We start from the raw sequence: 15,884 nt of genomic DNA on the forward strand, positions 1-15,884 counted from the left end.
GACTGTTGGTTGCTACACAAGTAGCAAATGGACATGAATGTCCGTTGTGTCTAGTTTATAGCATTTTTATTCCTATTGTCACTATTAGGTGAATAAATGCATCATAATTTTCAGTGCTCTCAGATTAGTACCTATTATGAACACCAAAATGTTATCACACTTTGTTTGTGCTATTGCTCTTCTATGTTCTTGACAACCTTTAGTAAGGTGAGTACATATCTGCTGTGTAATGAGGTCTTGTTAGTGTTTGTTAGTGACATTACTAGACACTTGTCATAGTTAGGTGGTTTGAAGCTTGTCAAGACATGTAAATGATACCTTGAGATATATGCAGATAAAATGTGTCAAGATGCTACCTTTAAAAAACGAAATACAAACCAGTCAGACAGACACATAACTTACGAATGACAAATTAAGGAAGAATGTGCTTTTCCTCAAGTCACAGATCGTGGATGGTACATTTCACAATAACTGGAATTTAGAATATATAATAGATTCTATAAACCTCTTGAAATGCTCCACTTATGCATTTCTGTTTTAAAATACAGACTTGTAGTCAATTGAATAATAGAATTAGGGGTTTTTTTTGAAGTGTTTTAAATTCATCTTATGCTATATTTTTCACTTCAGTTTTCAGAATATTAGAACAATTGTGAAGACTCCATAATGTAAAATACCTGGGGAAAGCTGGAGGTTTCAGTAGCTGAAAAAGTGTACGCTGAAGGCTTGTGTATCTGTATGCAATATAAATTCTTTAGAATTGCAGGATGGGAACATGGACTTTGAATGTTCTTTGAAAAGAGATATCAGTAAGATAACTACGATCATAAAAATACCTGTATTCTCAGCCTCATGTTGCTAATACAGTGAAATAAATAGAATGTTATTTCAGATAGCAGACCTCTGGAATGTGACAACAAAGAAGTGTTAATTTTTTTCCTGTATAACCAGGAAGGATAGAAATTTCTTCTTAAATGAAAGTTGGTTTACTTAACAGTGATCAAAAAGAGGCATTGGCAATACATGTTGCAGGTGGAACTAAATAGCAGAAAACTACTCTGTAATTAGGCAGAGTGAATAAAAAGACACTTTCAACTACAGAACATGGGAAGTTTAATTTGAAAACAAAGCCTACTGGTAGGCTAGAGGAAACTGAATGAAAGAGGAATAAACCAGAACAAGATATGGAAGAATATTCATTTAATTTTAGGAGATACAGAAGTAAATGGGAAATTAAAAGAAAAGTACCAGCTAAAACCAGAGAAAAATGGAATCTGAAAAAGGAAGATGGTGGAACTCTCTGTAGTATTTCTTTGAGAATCTGCCATTGCGTTTCATCAAGGGGAAGTATATACAGGTTGATGAATTGATTTAATGAGAAAAAGAATAGTAAACAGCTACAAAAAAGAATCTTTACTGCTAAGGTGTGAGATACAGATTGCCATAATGCAGTCTCCATGCAGTTTCCTTGAAAAACCGACTCCTGTACTCTCCCAGTGCTGGTACTAGCATATGTGGCTCTACATTAGTCTGAACTAGGAAGCTGAAAGTTAGCCTGGCCAAGGTACCTAGTCAATTAAAGTATCCAGTTCAGACCAGCAACAACTGAATGTGGAGCTAGGGCAATAAATCCATTCCTTTCAATGACCATTTGCTTTTAGATCGTTATAAAATTAAGAAATCACAGACTTTGCTTGAGTGCATGTGTTTTTACAAAGCTTTTATGGCAATACCCTTGTTGATAGCACAAATATAATGAAAGGGTGTGAAATGATTAAGCCACTTTGTTGACGTAGGTATAGTATCCCTATGATCTTACTGTAGTACTTATTTTAAAAAGAAGTGTAAACCAGTTCTTAAAACCACCAGCCCCTTGTTTACCCTTCATTATTAAGTAACCCTTTAGTGAAAGCATTTTATATTTTTCTGCAGTAATGCAAAGATGTTGCATATGATCATCTAATGCTCATGCTTGGTGAAGGAACAGTCTTTGGATATGTTTGCTGCAATGACTTGCATCAAATAAAATGGCAATATTTAATGCAAGTCAAACATATCTTAACTGCATCTTAACATGTCATAAATGGAGACTAACCAATTATGTTAGTTATTGCTCTAAATCTCCCTTCAGCTTGGTTTCCCAAAAGTCTCAATATAAAGCATTTTAGAGAAACTCATGTTTTGCAGATCTCCAGGAAGTTACGTGATTTTACCAAAGCACTGTGACTCAGTGTGTGTCTTTATTTTGCAGTAGAAATTAAAATTCAGAGCAGCCTGACTGAGCTGAGTTGAGCTAGGCGATTACTGGAATTTTCTCAGTGAAGTCTCATCCATGGGAAAAAAAAAAAATTAAAAAATCCCTTCCAGCTATGCTGCTTCTCAGAGCTGCAGGTCTGAAAGTGCAGTCTTTGAAGCACTTTCAGACTGTATTGTTCAACTGGCAATGAATACTAATACTGAGCTCAAATGAAAATTGCACTTATAAAACAGATGAGTAGGTATAGATTTGAGGAAGTCAGTTTGCACTTACCTACCTATTGCCATATATCCTGTCCTCTTACTGAACAGGATCTGCTTGATCTAGGAAAAAAATTTGGAGAGCAGAACTCTGGCAGATCAAATTTTTTTCCCTATCACTTTATTGTAAGTTATTACTTAAATCAGTCACTCTATACATACTTGTGGTGATAGCAGTCTAATAATTTGATCTGCAATAGTTTGCTTCTCTGAACTGATTTCAGAGATCAAAAAGTTGAGACTTCTGTGAACACCAGTCCTTTCTGGGAGGAGATTAAGAAAAAGGTAGCATATTATGTAATCAGGCTTTCTTGTTGAGAGTCATTACATAGGCAGCTTGAAAAATTGCCACGTGTCATGGGAAGAACTGGAGTAATGCAACTAAAAAAAATGTTTACTGACCTAAAACAGCGGTTCAAAACTTTTACATATTGTTTTAACATCTATGAGGAACACCTAATCCTTTTCACACGATGGCTTATTTTATAGTGTGTGGAATCTTCCCAAAGACCTACAGTTGCTTTTCAAAGAAACTCTGAAGTATACTTGCAAACTTTAACTTATCCGTGCGCACTTGTTCCTGGATTATTCTGGGCCAATGTCCAGTCTATGTTTGTAGAGACAGATGTGATGTTGATAGAATCTTGGAAGATCTAGGCAAACCTTTTTCTTCATTCTTCTTGGTGGAAATACATGCGTGTCTTGACTTCATAGGATAACATAGTTTTTCTTTAAGCATTTCCTTCAAGTTGTAGGTGTTCTACTAGTTAACTTTCTAAACTCCTTAACATGTATCAAACTTTGCTCTCTTTAAGTGGTTTCTTACAGCATGGTTTCCAGTCTATCTTTGTGCTGCCTTTTTCTGTCCAAGTGTTGCAGGCATCTGTGCTGTGCACACTTCACTCTCCATTAACTTGCACTAATCTTCTGCACTTCTTCAAAGAGCATTGTGCCAATGCAACCCCAGTGCACTGTTGTGGTATGTACAGGATATCCGCCCGCAAATAATCTCACCAATTGTATTTACTTGGGCCAGAGGGCAGCCAAATTTACCACCACATGCAAGGAGTCATTAGCAGAGCAGTCCTAAGAAAGGAAATGTATCACTCATACTTGTACCACTGCTTCAGGCCTATGAAAGTTGTCTGCAGCTACACGAGGCACGTTCCCGCTTTGAGGAGTTTTGCGTACCTATCTGTGTGTTGCCTGCTACTATTAGCAACAATGTGCCAGGCACAGACTTTAGCATTGGTGCTGACACTGCCTTGAATGCTATTGTGGAGGTAAGACTGCATATATTTTAAAAGCTAAGATGGTAAAGTGCATAAGATAAGGATACCTAAAGACTTGAAATGTTTAGTTTTCTAAAATAATTTGTTTATTGTGGGGTTTTATATTTTATAGTTAAACAGTCTTTTCCAAGACTTATGAAACATTAACCTAATAAATATTAATTATGTTGAACATTTAGCTCTTGGGGTCTCTGTTTTGTTATCCAAGACTGCTGTATTAGAGCTTAGGACATTTACTGGGAATAAAATATTTTGCTTGCTTTGATTTTGTTTATCTTATGTAGCACCTCGGCATTACTTACATGAAGGAAGAAGGCACATGTTTTATAAATAAATGCAACATTCATTGCATGGGTTAATGACTGAGTTCAGTGCAGTAGTGTGTTTTAAGTACGTAGTTAACACTAACCACATGAATAGTCTTACAGACTGCATTAGGCTTAACATATATGTGTGCATAGTATAAGCAGTTAAGTCTGTCACTGATGCTAACTAAACAGTTTGAGGCCAGAACTTCCTATGAATTTAGTTTTTCCATTTCAGTCAGAACAATCAGTTTTCTAGTTTTAGTCTGCCGTAGCTTTTTCCCTTGGGTACAATTCTTACATGAGCTCCAGGTTCCTTACTGTCTTTTTGAGTCTTGTAGGTGCAGCAAAGGGAACTGAGTTGAGGTCTCATGCAAGCAAATAAGTAAACCTTGAACAGCTCATGTTTTTTATCTAACCCCTCATTATCAATACATGTAGCTAACTATGAAGTAATTGACGAACAAAGTCAGAATAGAAGTGCAGTGGTTTGAGAAATGCAGGCTTGTTTGCGCTGTTGATACAGTGTTATTTATTTATATAGTGAAAAAGCTGCAGTAAATAATTGAAGAGCTCTGTCAGAATATATTATATCTCGGTCTCTGGGAGATGCAATACAGCATCCCTGAGGTGAAGATGACCTGAGAGGTAGGCAGAGTAAATTGTATCCATACATTCATAGGCAGGACACGGGTACTTCTACTACTCCATTACCTTCCCCTTACCTACTTTGATAAGTGTTGAGCTAAGTCTGCTAATTATGACTGTTACCACTTGTAACACTGGTGCACCTGTACTAGTGAAAACATGAAAACACAATGGGAAAAAAATGAATATATATGTTTCTGCTTCCTCTTATTTCACTGTTTTTATTATTAATTTTAATTGCAATTTGTACAGTTTACAGTAATGCTTTCAGTAAAAAATAAAATGGTTTTAAGTATTGAATTTAATTATTATTTGGGTATTTCTGGCACAGTCATTCTGAGAGAGCAAGAAGAGTGGCAAATTTCTATTATGTCTCTTGTGTAGTCCAGAATAGAAGACCTTCTAAATAAATCTAAAGCGAGTAATCCTGAAAGTAACTAATGATTTACATCCTTCAGAGCTTCTCAAAAGGCAGAAAATTTCATTCTACTAACAGCTGGAAAACTTTTTTAGAAAGCTTGGCACATGTATTTATTTCTTAAGTGTCTAAAGCCAAGATTTTTTTATATTGTAAGTGCATAGTATCCATCCAGTTCTGGGAAGTTTTTTTAAAAAATGAGTTAAAATTCAGTGCCACATTTGCCCCTATTAAGAGTAAAGTAGTGGGGATTTTTATGAATTTGTTACTGTTTATTGTATGCCAGATGCTAGTACTGTGCAAAAATTTCTATGAAAACATGAAGGGGAAAGTAAAGTGCTTGAGGACACTGTAAAATCCAAGACAGGAAAAAGAGAGTGTCTTTGTGAAAAAATGGTGAAGTTCAATATAGGCTTTTGTCGTGTAGTTTGTTACAGGGATACTTCCTGCTTAGGATAACAGAATGTCCATCAATATTCTGAATAAATACATGTGAATCTTGTACTTGTATGTGTATGTATATCTGCATGTGTGTGTACACATTACATGCACATGCAAATTAGATGTATCTTTTGATAGCTGGACCTAAAAAAAATGCATACACTGTTCTTCAGTTCATTAAACCATGTCATGTTAGAAGTTGTAGTCATATTATTTTAAGTTCTCCCACGTATCAATTCATTATATATTCTGTGGTCTGTTTGGTATATTTTTAAGACCATATTACTCATAATCTTAATTATGAGCTTGAAGTATTATTTTCAGTGAGCCGAATGAAGGTTCTGGTTGTAAATGTCTGTGAAACAGAACTACTTCAAATATTAACAGCATCTGCAGTTACTCATTCAGAAAATGAGTAAGGCATAGGGATTTTTTAACATTATCATAATTCAGGTTTCAAGATTGCAAACTTCCCGGGTACTTTTATTTCTCATTTTTCCTGAACACAATGGGTGTAGGGACAGTACATCAGTTTTAAAAAATTATTCTTGTTACCAAGTCTGGTATAACTGATTTATTTTTAAGACAAAGGAGGAAATAGTGTTTTTTTTATTTCTATCTATGTGTCCTGGAAGATACATTATTTGGTGGCTTTAAAATAACTCTGAAGGGTAGAACAGCTCATTCTAGGGAGTAAGAGTTTGTAAAATAGCTTTTTAAATGTTATTTTTTTAATGCTTTTTAAAACCTAGAGAACAATAATAACGTAATTCCTAGGTTTCTGTGTTTTCCTAAGTTTCCTAGGACCTACCACACTGGAGATTGTTTCTGTTATTTCCTAAGCTCTAATAAATATTGGTGTTAACAAGTAGCATATAAGCAACAGATGTCTTTGTACAGAACATTTCTTATCCAGATCAGAGTAAGATGCAAGTGAGGATTGCAGTCTTTTTATAGAAAGTACCTGCCTATTAATAAATGCAAAAAAAACCTTTTTTTTTTTTCCTAAAAAAAAAAAAAAAGTCCAGTAGTGCTTCAAAGATTTATTTATATGGATATCAGTATTGGAAAGTAAACAAGAGGGCAATACATGCTCAGGACTTAATTTTAAGAAGCTGTAACTTACTAAGTTTGGTTGAGAATGCAGTGAATTTTAAAATCAATACTAAGAAGAAATAAACACTTCAGTGGTGAGTAGAGTTAAAGCAAATAAATTTACTCATACCTGCGCTGATTAAAAAGCTCCTTCATATCTGTTTCTATCTCTGTTAGAAATAATTTAATTCCATCCACAAAGCAAAATTAATTCTTGTTTTAGTATTTGCAGGAAGCAAACAAATAAATCTTAGCAAAACATTTTATTTTGAGGGTGGTATTCAATGTGTTATTTATAAATATTAATTTATTTGGTAATTATTATAGTTAACTGGGTTATGCTGTGTTGGAATTTTTAAGTATTATTTTTTATAAATTCTTTTACCAATAAGTGGCATAAAATTGTATGACATACGAAGCCATACAAATTCAGACGTATTTTAATTAAACTTGCAATATCTTGTCTTTGATTAGACATGTGATCGCATCAAACAATCGGCCAGTGGTACCAAGCGTCGTGTATTCATCATTGAAACCATGGGTGGTTATTGTGGTTATCTGGCTAATATGGGAGCTCTTGCGGCAGGAGCTGATGCTGCTTATATCTTTGAAGAACAGTTTGATATCCGAGAGCTCCAGGTATGCAGCATTAGAAATGTTTTCCTCATATTTAATAAATTGTTGTACATACATAGCATAATGTGTATATTTGAGGTAGATGGCTTGTGTTAAGAAAAGCATAGATGTTTAGATTGTATCTAAAAGATGCGTTTGTCAGTAGCACTTTCATATAATGCCAGTTCTTAGGCTATTAAGAACCTACACACCAGTTATTCTTGGCATCAAGATTCAGTTAACTGACAAAATGATTTGATTAGTCCTTAAACATTACTAGGTGGTTTGTTTTATTTTTATTTTTCTGATTTGATACTTAAATAACATGTAAATGAACAGACCTGGGTAGTTTTAAAAGAAAAACAAAAATAGGGAAAAAAGAAATATCTTTTCTGTTGTATTAGATGGCTGTTTGTGTCACAATTTGAATAGTATGTAGGATTAATTGGATACTGACAGTGATACCACAGCTATGGACTTGAGCATGTTTGAAGGTGTTACTGAAGTAAAGATCTCGGGCTTCAAGGATTACATGTCAGGCTGTAAAGTGATATTGAATTTGTCTACTACAAGGCACTTGCACTTCTGAGGCCGTTGGTACTAGCTGCGGTTATAGAATCATGGAATAATTCAGGTTGGAAAGGACCTTAAAGATCATATAGTTACAACCTCCCTGCCACACGCAGGGACACTTTCCACTAGATCAGATTGCTCAAAGCCTCATCCAACGTGTCCTTCAACACCTCAAGGGGTGTGTATTAGGTTTGTGTATAGCTACCTGTGTGCAAAACCAGGACCACTAAATCACGGTTAAATCAAATATACTTTATTGTTCAAATATACTATTGTATTTTAACCTATTATGCCTGGCTACCTAAAAACTTAACAGCTTATTGCCTCATGTAATTTATGTCAGTCACTGAGCAGAAGTAGGTGGAGCATGGTGCTCAGATGGTTGAGCTGATGGGTACTGCAGTTTCCAGGGTGTCCCCACAGATTCAGATGTGCACGTATTCCTTCTCGCCCCTCACCTGTCCACCCCAGCTCCTTTTATACTCCTCTTGGGGACTGCAAAAAGGGTTAGCAGTATCACCTTCTCCTCGTATGGCCAATGTGTGAAGAGGCTGAGTACCAACTTGTTATTTGTCCCACACTAACAGTGATTTCAACGCCAGGCTCTGTTCTCATAACACCTTTCCTGGCTGAGCGTGCTCCTTGGGCTCTGCTTCAAGGTCTTGTAAATACCAGGCAGTTCCAGCCACTTTCCTACTTTTTTTTATTTATTATTGCTGATACATGCCACTGTGAGGTCCATTGTTGGGACACAGTATTCAACTACACTAGACTTACCTGACATAAAATTCAAGTGTACAATATTTTAATTATATATATTTACACGTATATGTGTGTGTGTATATATATATCATTTGTGTATGTCATGTCCCACAACAGACCATTATTTATTATCTCTGATAGATGTTGGGGCTTCCACAACTTTTCCTTGGCAACCTGTGCCAGTGCCTCACCATCCTCACAGGAAAATAATTCTTCCTAACAGCTAATCTAAATCTCCTCTCCTTCAGCTTACAACCATTACCCCTTGTCCTATCACTACACTCCCTCATAAAGAGCTCCTCCTCAGTTTTCCTATAGGCCCCCTTAAAGTACTGGAAGGGGTATGTGGTCTTCCCAGAGCCTTCTCTTCTCTAGGCTGAACAACCCCATCTCTCTCAGCCTGTCCTCATCAGGGAGGAGCTCCAGCTATGGTCATCTCTGTGGCCCCACTCCAACAAATCCAAGTCCTTCCTGTGCTGAGGACAAATGTAAAGCTAAAAGGTTAGAAATTTCCTGAAAGGAAGAGAGGCATGCAATGAATTGTAATTCCTCCCCACCCATTTCTCAGTGACTTCTTGTCTTCATGTCATGTATGGGAGTACCAGCAAGGCAGTACATAGAATCATAGAATGGTTTGGGTTGGAACGGGCCTTAAAGATCATCTAGGTCCAGCCCCCCTGCCACGGGCAGGAGCACCTTCTACTAGATCAGGTTGCTCAAAGAAAGCCTCATCCAGCTTGGCTTTGAGCACCTCCAGGGATGGAGGATCCACAACTGGACGAAATGTTCCAGTGCCTCACCACCCTCTCACTGTATCCATAACAGGACTTTTGCATGACTGTGAGTAAGGGCAACATACAATCTATACAACATACAAAATTAGTTTTAACCCAATGCACAGAATATTATCCCGGATCTCCAAAAATCTATTGACTGTTATAATTTGCACATACTATTTCATGTGTAATGCTTTACAGAAGTTTTCAAGATATGTAGTTTCATTAAAGTTGTTTTAGATTTCTGTATGTTTTTTTAAAAATGCTTTTGTTGTTTCTAGGCTAATGTGGAACACTTAACTGAAAAAATGAAAACCAGCATCCAGCGTGGTCTTGTGCTGAGGTAAGTAAAAGTAGTTTTGATAGATAACATAAGTGCTGCTGATCACTTCCAGCCACATAGGCTGTCTGGCCACTTGGAAAGATGCTCTTAAGTCTGTATTCTTTGATTGTTCCTCTACTAAGTGGTATTTCCAGAAGGCAAGTCTGGGAGCTGTCTGGATGCTTAAGTCCAGAAGTTCCTTCTTTCTATGTTAATATAGTTGCTAATTACGATCTAATACTTTATCTGATTTTCAGCTTATTTTCACGTTGGCTTTGTCTTTTTTGAAGATTCTTACTAAAGATAGTGGGAAAACTGTGTATACATATAGTTTGGCCTTTACTGTAAAATTCCTACTTAGATTTTGGGAGATAACAAAGAATATGTTATCATTGAAAAATCAAAACATTTTGATGTCAGCATGAGTCAGGCTGTAGCTTCTCTTTCTTGAGCATTTATTTTCAGTATGCCAAGTACTGAAGGGCTGAAAAATTAATGCCACAATAAATTATATGAGGATATAATTATATTTGTTTAAGTTCTACTAGTTATACGATGAAGGTGAAAAAATATCCTGCATTTGCAGTATTGGTAAGGAACAGTCCAAGATTGTATTTATTATCCAGGATTTTATGAAGGAGGGCATAATGTCGGCATAGGAAGTAGATGACTTTTTGTTTAAATGCATTTTTTTCTACTGCATAGTGAGTTTGTCAGACCTAAAATGTTATTTTTCACTACGTTGTTGAGCAATGGATCCCAAGAGGCCTGCCAGTGATGTCCGTGTAGTAAAAGTAATGCAGACTTCAAAATCTTGAGCATGTTGCTTGAAAGTGAACACATGATTAGATGAAAATATTCTAAGCTGTGATTACTGGTATCAAGAAAATGAGAAAACATTTGTTATTCAGTAGCTATGAAGACATCCACTACTTGATAGTAAATTTTCTAACTGTATCTGGCCTTACAGAAATGAGAACTGCAATGAGAACTACACAACTGACTTCATTTATCAGCTGTATTCTGAAGAAGGGAAAGGAGTGTTTGACTGTCGAAAAAATGTATTGGGCCACATGCAGCAGGTAAAAATTACCTTAAAATTACAGACAAGCTTGACTTTGCGTGAACAAAGAGCATCTACTCTTTAAGTATGTCAAGAAAGTCTGACTCGGTATTAAAATAAAAAAAAAGTATGTGGAGTTTTGTTCGTAGATAATTCAGATGTTTTTCGTTAGCATTATATTTTATTGCAATTCCTTCTTAAAAACCTAGGAGGGAAAAGCATTAGATTCTTAATTATTTTAATTTTTATTCTTCTCCTGTCTGTATTAATAAACAATTATATGGTTTTAATAGATCATAACAGCTATCTTATTATTGTCATAATACATCTTTAGAGTATACTTATATGCTCATCTGTGATGTATCTTTCTTCCCAACACTGTAAGAAACGAGATTTCATGGAGAAAATACATGCATATGGATTGTTCTTGTAGAGGAAACAGTAGCGAGCTAATCCTTGTGTTCTTTATACCTTGCATCTCTTTATCTCACTATACTGCTTGTTAATGGGCAAGTTGTAAGTTTCTGATTTGGCTACACTAAGCACTCAGACTGAGGTGTAGAGTCAAATAGAGACGAATTTCTCAAGTACTAATAGTGAAACAACTGTCTCTCCTTTTAAGTCATTTCAAGTAGTATATAGAGTCCGCCTTGCTCATGTATCTTTAGATCATTCAACGTTGAGATTGGTAATTCCCGTGTAAAGTTGAGCAAAGCTTATTTTGAAGATGAAGACCAGCATTAGTCGAGCAATCTGTTTGAAACTATTTGGAACTACTTAGGTTTATGGTTTCAGTCCCATCTACTGCATTGAAAATGGACAGAAATTCAGACTTCATATAGTAGAGTGTTGAAAACCCAAACCAAAATAGCACTTCTGTTCCCAGCACTGTGCAAAGGCTGCTATAATACTTGGAATAAAAGCAGCCAAAAAAGAAAGGTGATTACTAGTTGAGCAAGTCCCAACACAGTGGTTTCATTCTAATGTTACGCACATGGCATTATTGCCTTCCTTATTATAGCTGCAAAAGAGAGCTATGCTTCCCAGGCTTTCTTAGATTACAGTCAGTCCTTGTTCTTCTGTATCTTAGGCTCCCTCTGACCCCTGTCTTTCAACAGTCTCCTGTGTTATATTATGCTGAAGCCAGTTGCCCTGTGGCAGGGTGATAGCTGGGCAGTGCTTAATGATCAGCGCTAAGGGGAGGTGGAAGAAAGGGAAAACGGTGCCTTCCATTTAAGAGAAAAGTACTGTTGATTCAAAGAGAAATCTACAAGTGCTTAATACATAATTTAGCTGGTGTAGCTTGATTTGTGTGGTGGGGTTTTTGGTTAGTTTGTTTTTCTAAGTGGGGAAATAAGTAGAGCAGGCCATTAATAGAGACAACTGATAAAACAAGAAGACACAGATACTGATTCATTGACTAAATTAACACACAGTTAAATATTCATACAGGGTGGTGCACCTTCGCCGTTTGATAGAAACTTTGGGACAAAAATTTCTGCAAAAGCTATGCAGTGGATCTCCAAAAAACTGAAAGAAACCTACCGAAAAGGTGCAGAAATATTTAGTTCTCTCTCTTGTTTCTGTCTTTGGTTTGCTATCAGTATAAAAGACTACTCTATTATGCAAACATTTGAATGTCTGTTAGTTTGTTAGTCAGCATACTACTTTCCCTCTTTATTATCTTTTTATTATTTAGTAGGGCCTTCCTGTGCTTCCTGCTGTAAGAAGATTTCCTCTCAAGTGAGGTCAATACTTGATAGCAGTTTTCTTAAAGAAAGATCAGAAATGCTAGTGTGATTGCAGTTTTTTGTGCATGAAGGAATTGATGGTTATATAGTTACATCTGTTCTTCCTTTTTGTTTCATGGTGGCTACATGGGAGACAGAAGAAGGTAATATATCTTCTTTGGGAATTTTTGTAAAGCACTATTTACTAAAATGTAATTTAAAATTGGATGATAAAATTCAGTCTTGTTGTTGTTTAATTGCACTTTATTTTCATTGCTAATCTCCAAAGCTAAGCTAAAAAAATGAAGATCTCCTAACCCCATTTAAGTACTAATTGAAGTTTAATCATTACATTGACTATTCAGTAACTGGAATTAAGCTACTGTAACCTCCCTATTCAGTTTAATTACAGAAAAAGGGTATTTGCCCTTACAAGTGCAAGTAAGAAAGATCCTGACATTTCATTCTTTTTAGGAAAAGTATTTGCCAATACGGATGACTCGGTCTGTTTGCTGGGAATGCGTAGACGCAACCTTGTTTTCCAACCTGTGGCTGAGCTTAAGAACGAAACAGACTTTGTGTACGTATATGCTGCTTACACGTTAAATGCCTCAGCACAGGCTTCCTTTCACCACATCAAATGAACATCTCCACAGTGCTGACACAGCTTTGCCAACCATTTGATTCCGCTTTTGTCTTTGGCCTACATTTGGCCAGTTAATCACTTTGTTCACTTGTCTCTCTAACAAGTCCCTTCGTGCTTTCTCTCCATCCTCCTTCTACTTGGAAGTCTCATTATGAATTCCAGGACTCCACCGTCCTTTTAAATAACTTCCTTTGCTCTAATGCCTAAAAATTATTTTACTTCTGGTAGAGTTCAGTGGGGCAGCATTTTTGCGCCCTATTTGGTATTATCTGTACCTATAAAGAACATCTTGCAGAAAATCTATTCTTTCCGCCAGTATTCTGTCCTTATTTCTCCCCAGCTGGGGTCAGCGTTAACATCCCATCATAAATACCAGTATCTGATGCACTTATAAGGCATGCCATTACTGTTAGTACTGTGTGTTTGTCTTGGCTGCTAAGTAAATTGCCTTATCTTTTCTTCTCCCTGCACATCTTACACAGGCACAGGATCCCCAAGGAGCAGTGGTGGCTGAAGCTGCGACCACTGATGAAAATCCTAGCCAAGTACAAGACTAGTTATGATGTTTCAGATTCAGGCCAGCTGGAACATGTTGCTATGCACAGCCCAAAGGAAGCAGAAACCGGAGCCATCTAAAGACATCACATTTAGATTATTGTCATAGATGCACATTGTGAGTAACAATGCTTTAGACTCGTTACAGCTTTGTTTGTAACATTTAAATTATTGTACCAGCACTTTATGTGGAACAAGACATTCAGATGTTACACAGATTTTGTCCTGTATTTGTTATGTTTGAGACAAACCCTAGCATCTAATGGATAAGCACCATTTACTGGTACTGCCCTTTAACATTAAGTGCAACACCGTACTATGCACTCTGTAAGTTACTCATCTGCTGCACTTTGTTTCAGAGTACTTACACCCCAAAAATAAGTGTAGATGGCTAGCTTTGTGTCGAGTTTCAGGATGTGCTTAATGTATCTGAAGTGAAATAAAGTACTGTTGCATACATCATGAGTGGCTTGTCAGAAATTGTGTTCACCAGCTTTTAACCAACTGGGGGAATATTCCTGCAGCGTACAGGAATACACTCTAATGAAGTAAAAAAGCAGCTAACCATGCAAGGACATATTCACAGCTGGGAAAGCTTGTTTCTCTTGGCTTTTTAAGAATTAGGTTAGAATTAAATACTTTCTCCTTATAAAAGCTTTAACAGCTTTTCTCTCAGTTTCTTCAAAACTATTCCAAAGAAATCGCACAATGAGGAAAAAGGGCAAAACTGATTTTTAAAATTCGGTTGATAAACATAGCTAGGGAGACCATACAGTCCCTATTGGATGCAGAAGGAACAACAGTGACAGGGGATGAGGAAAAGGCTGAGGTACTTAATGCCTTCTTTGCCTCAGTCTTTAATTGTAAAGAAAGTTGTTCCGTCTGTGTACAAACCCAGGAGCTAGAGGAGCAAAATGGGGCTCCCATGATCCAAGAGGAGGTGGTCAGAGCCTTGCTAGCCCAGCTAGACACCCGCAAGTCTATGCGGCCAGATGGGACTCATCCAAGGGTATTGAAGGAGCTGGCGGATGTGCTGGCCAAACCCCTTTCCATCATCTTCCAACAGTCCTGGAAGACTGGGGAAGTCCCACTGGACTGGAGGCTGGCTGATGTTGTGCCCATCTACAAAAAGGGTCGCAGGGAGGACCCAGGGAACTCCAGGCCTGTCAGTCTCACCTCAGTGCCAGGGAAAGTCATGGAGCAGGTGATCTGGAGTGCTATCATGAAGCACACGCAAGAGAACCAGGTGATCAGGCCCAGTCAACATGGGTTCACAAAAGGCAGGTCTTGCCAAACTAACCTGATCGCCTTCTATGACAAAGTGACTCAGCTACTGGATGAGAGAAAGGCTGTGGATGTGGTCTTCCTGGACTTCAGTAAAGCCTTTGACACAGTTTCTCACAGCATTCTGCTTGAGAAACCGTCAGCCTCTGGCCTGGACAGGCGCACACTCTCCTGGGTGGAAAACTGGTTGGATGGCCGGGCCCAGAGAGTGGTGGGAAATGGTGTGAAATCCAGCTGGAGGCCAGTGACAAGTGGGGTTCCCCAGGGCTCAGTGCTGGGTCCAGCCCTGTTCAATGTCTTTATCAATGACCTGGATGAAGGCATTGAGTGCACCCTTAGCAAGTTTGCAGATGACACTAAGCTGGGTGGAAGTGTCGATCTGCTGGAGGGTAGGGAGGCTCTGCAAAGGGATCTGAACAGGCTGGACCACTGGGCAGAGTCCAATGGCACGAGGTTTAACAAGGCCAAATGCCGGGTCCTGCACTTGGGGCACAACAACCCTGTGCAGTGCTACAGACTAGGAGAAGTCTGTCTAGAAAGCTGCCTGGAGGAGAGGGACCTGGGGGTGTTGGTTGACAGCCGACTGAATATGAGCCAGCAGTGTGCCCAGGTGGCCAAGAAGGCCAATGGCATCTTGGCTTGTATCAGAAACAGTGTGACCAGCAGGTCCAGGGAGGTTATTCTCCCTCTGTACTCGGCACTGGTGAGACTGCTCCTCGAATCCTGTGTTCAGTTCTGGGCCCCTCGCCACATGAAGGATGTTGAGGCTCTGGAACAAGTTCAGAGAAAAGTGACGAAGCTAGTGAAGGGGCTGGAAAACAGGCCTTATGAGGAGCGGCTGA

At 37.8% G+C, this 15,884-nt stretch overlaps 1 protein-coding gene across 6 annotated transcripts in view; it reads left to right on the forward strand.

Annotated features, from left to right (window-relative positions):
• PFKP (phosphofructokinase, platelet) overlaps positions 1-14,220 on the forward strand; it is a 48,510-nt gene extending 34,290 nt beyond the window's left edge. For 2 of the 6 annotated variants that reach the window (XM_069859336.1, XM_069859333.1), the window contains 7 exons: positions 3,648-3,800; positions 7,191-7,355; positions 9,724-9,785; positions 10,735-10,846; positions 12,280-12,379; positions 13,032-13,137; positions 13,686-14,220. In XM_069859336.1, the coding sequence (XP_069715437.1) occupies positions 3,648-3,800; positions 7,191-7,355; positions 9,724-9,785; positions 10,735-10,846; positions 12,280-12,379; positions 13,032-13,137; positions 13,686-13,839 (852 nt within the window). In that variant the 3' untranslated portion in view covers positions 13,840-14,220. Of the gene's footprint in view, positions 1-3,647; positions 3,801-7,190; positions 7,356-9,723; positions 9,786-10,734; positions 10,847-12,279; positions 12,380-12,526; positions 13,138-13,685 lie in introns of those variants that run through there. The other 4 variants (XM_069859332.1, XM_069859334.1, XR_011337626.1 and 1 more) reach the window with 3 other exon arrangements.
• The last annotated feature ends 1,664 nt before the right edge of the window (positions 14,221-15,884 follow it).

Source organism: Phaenicophaeus curvirostris, chromosome 6 (assembly GCF_032191515.1).
Source record: "Phaenicophaeus curvirostris isolate KB17595 chromosome 6, BPBGC_Pcur_1.0, whole genome shotgun sequence".
Classification (NCBI taxonomy): Eukaryota; Metazoa; Chordata; class Aves; order Cuculiformes; family Cuculidae; genus Phaenicophaeus; species Phaenicophaeus curvirostris.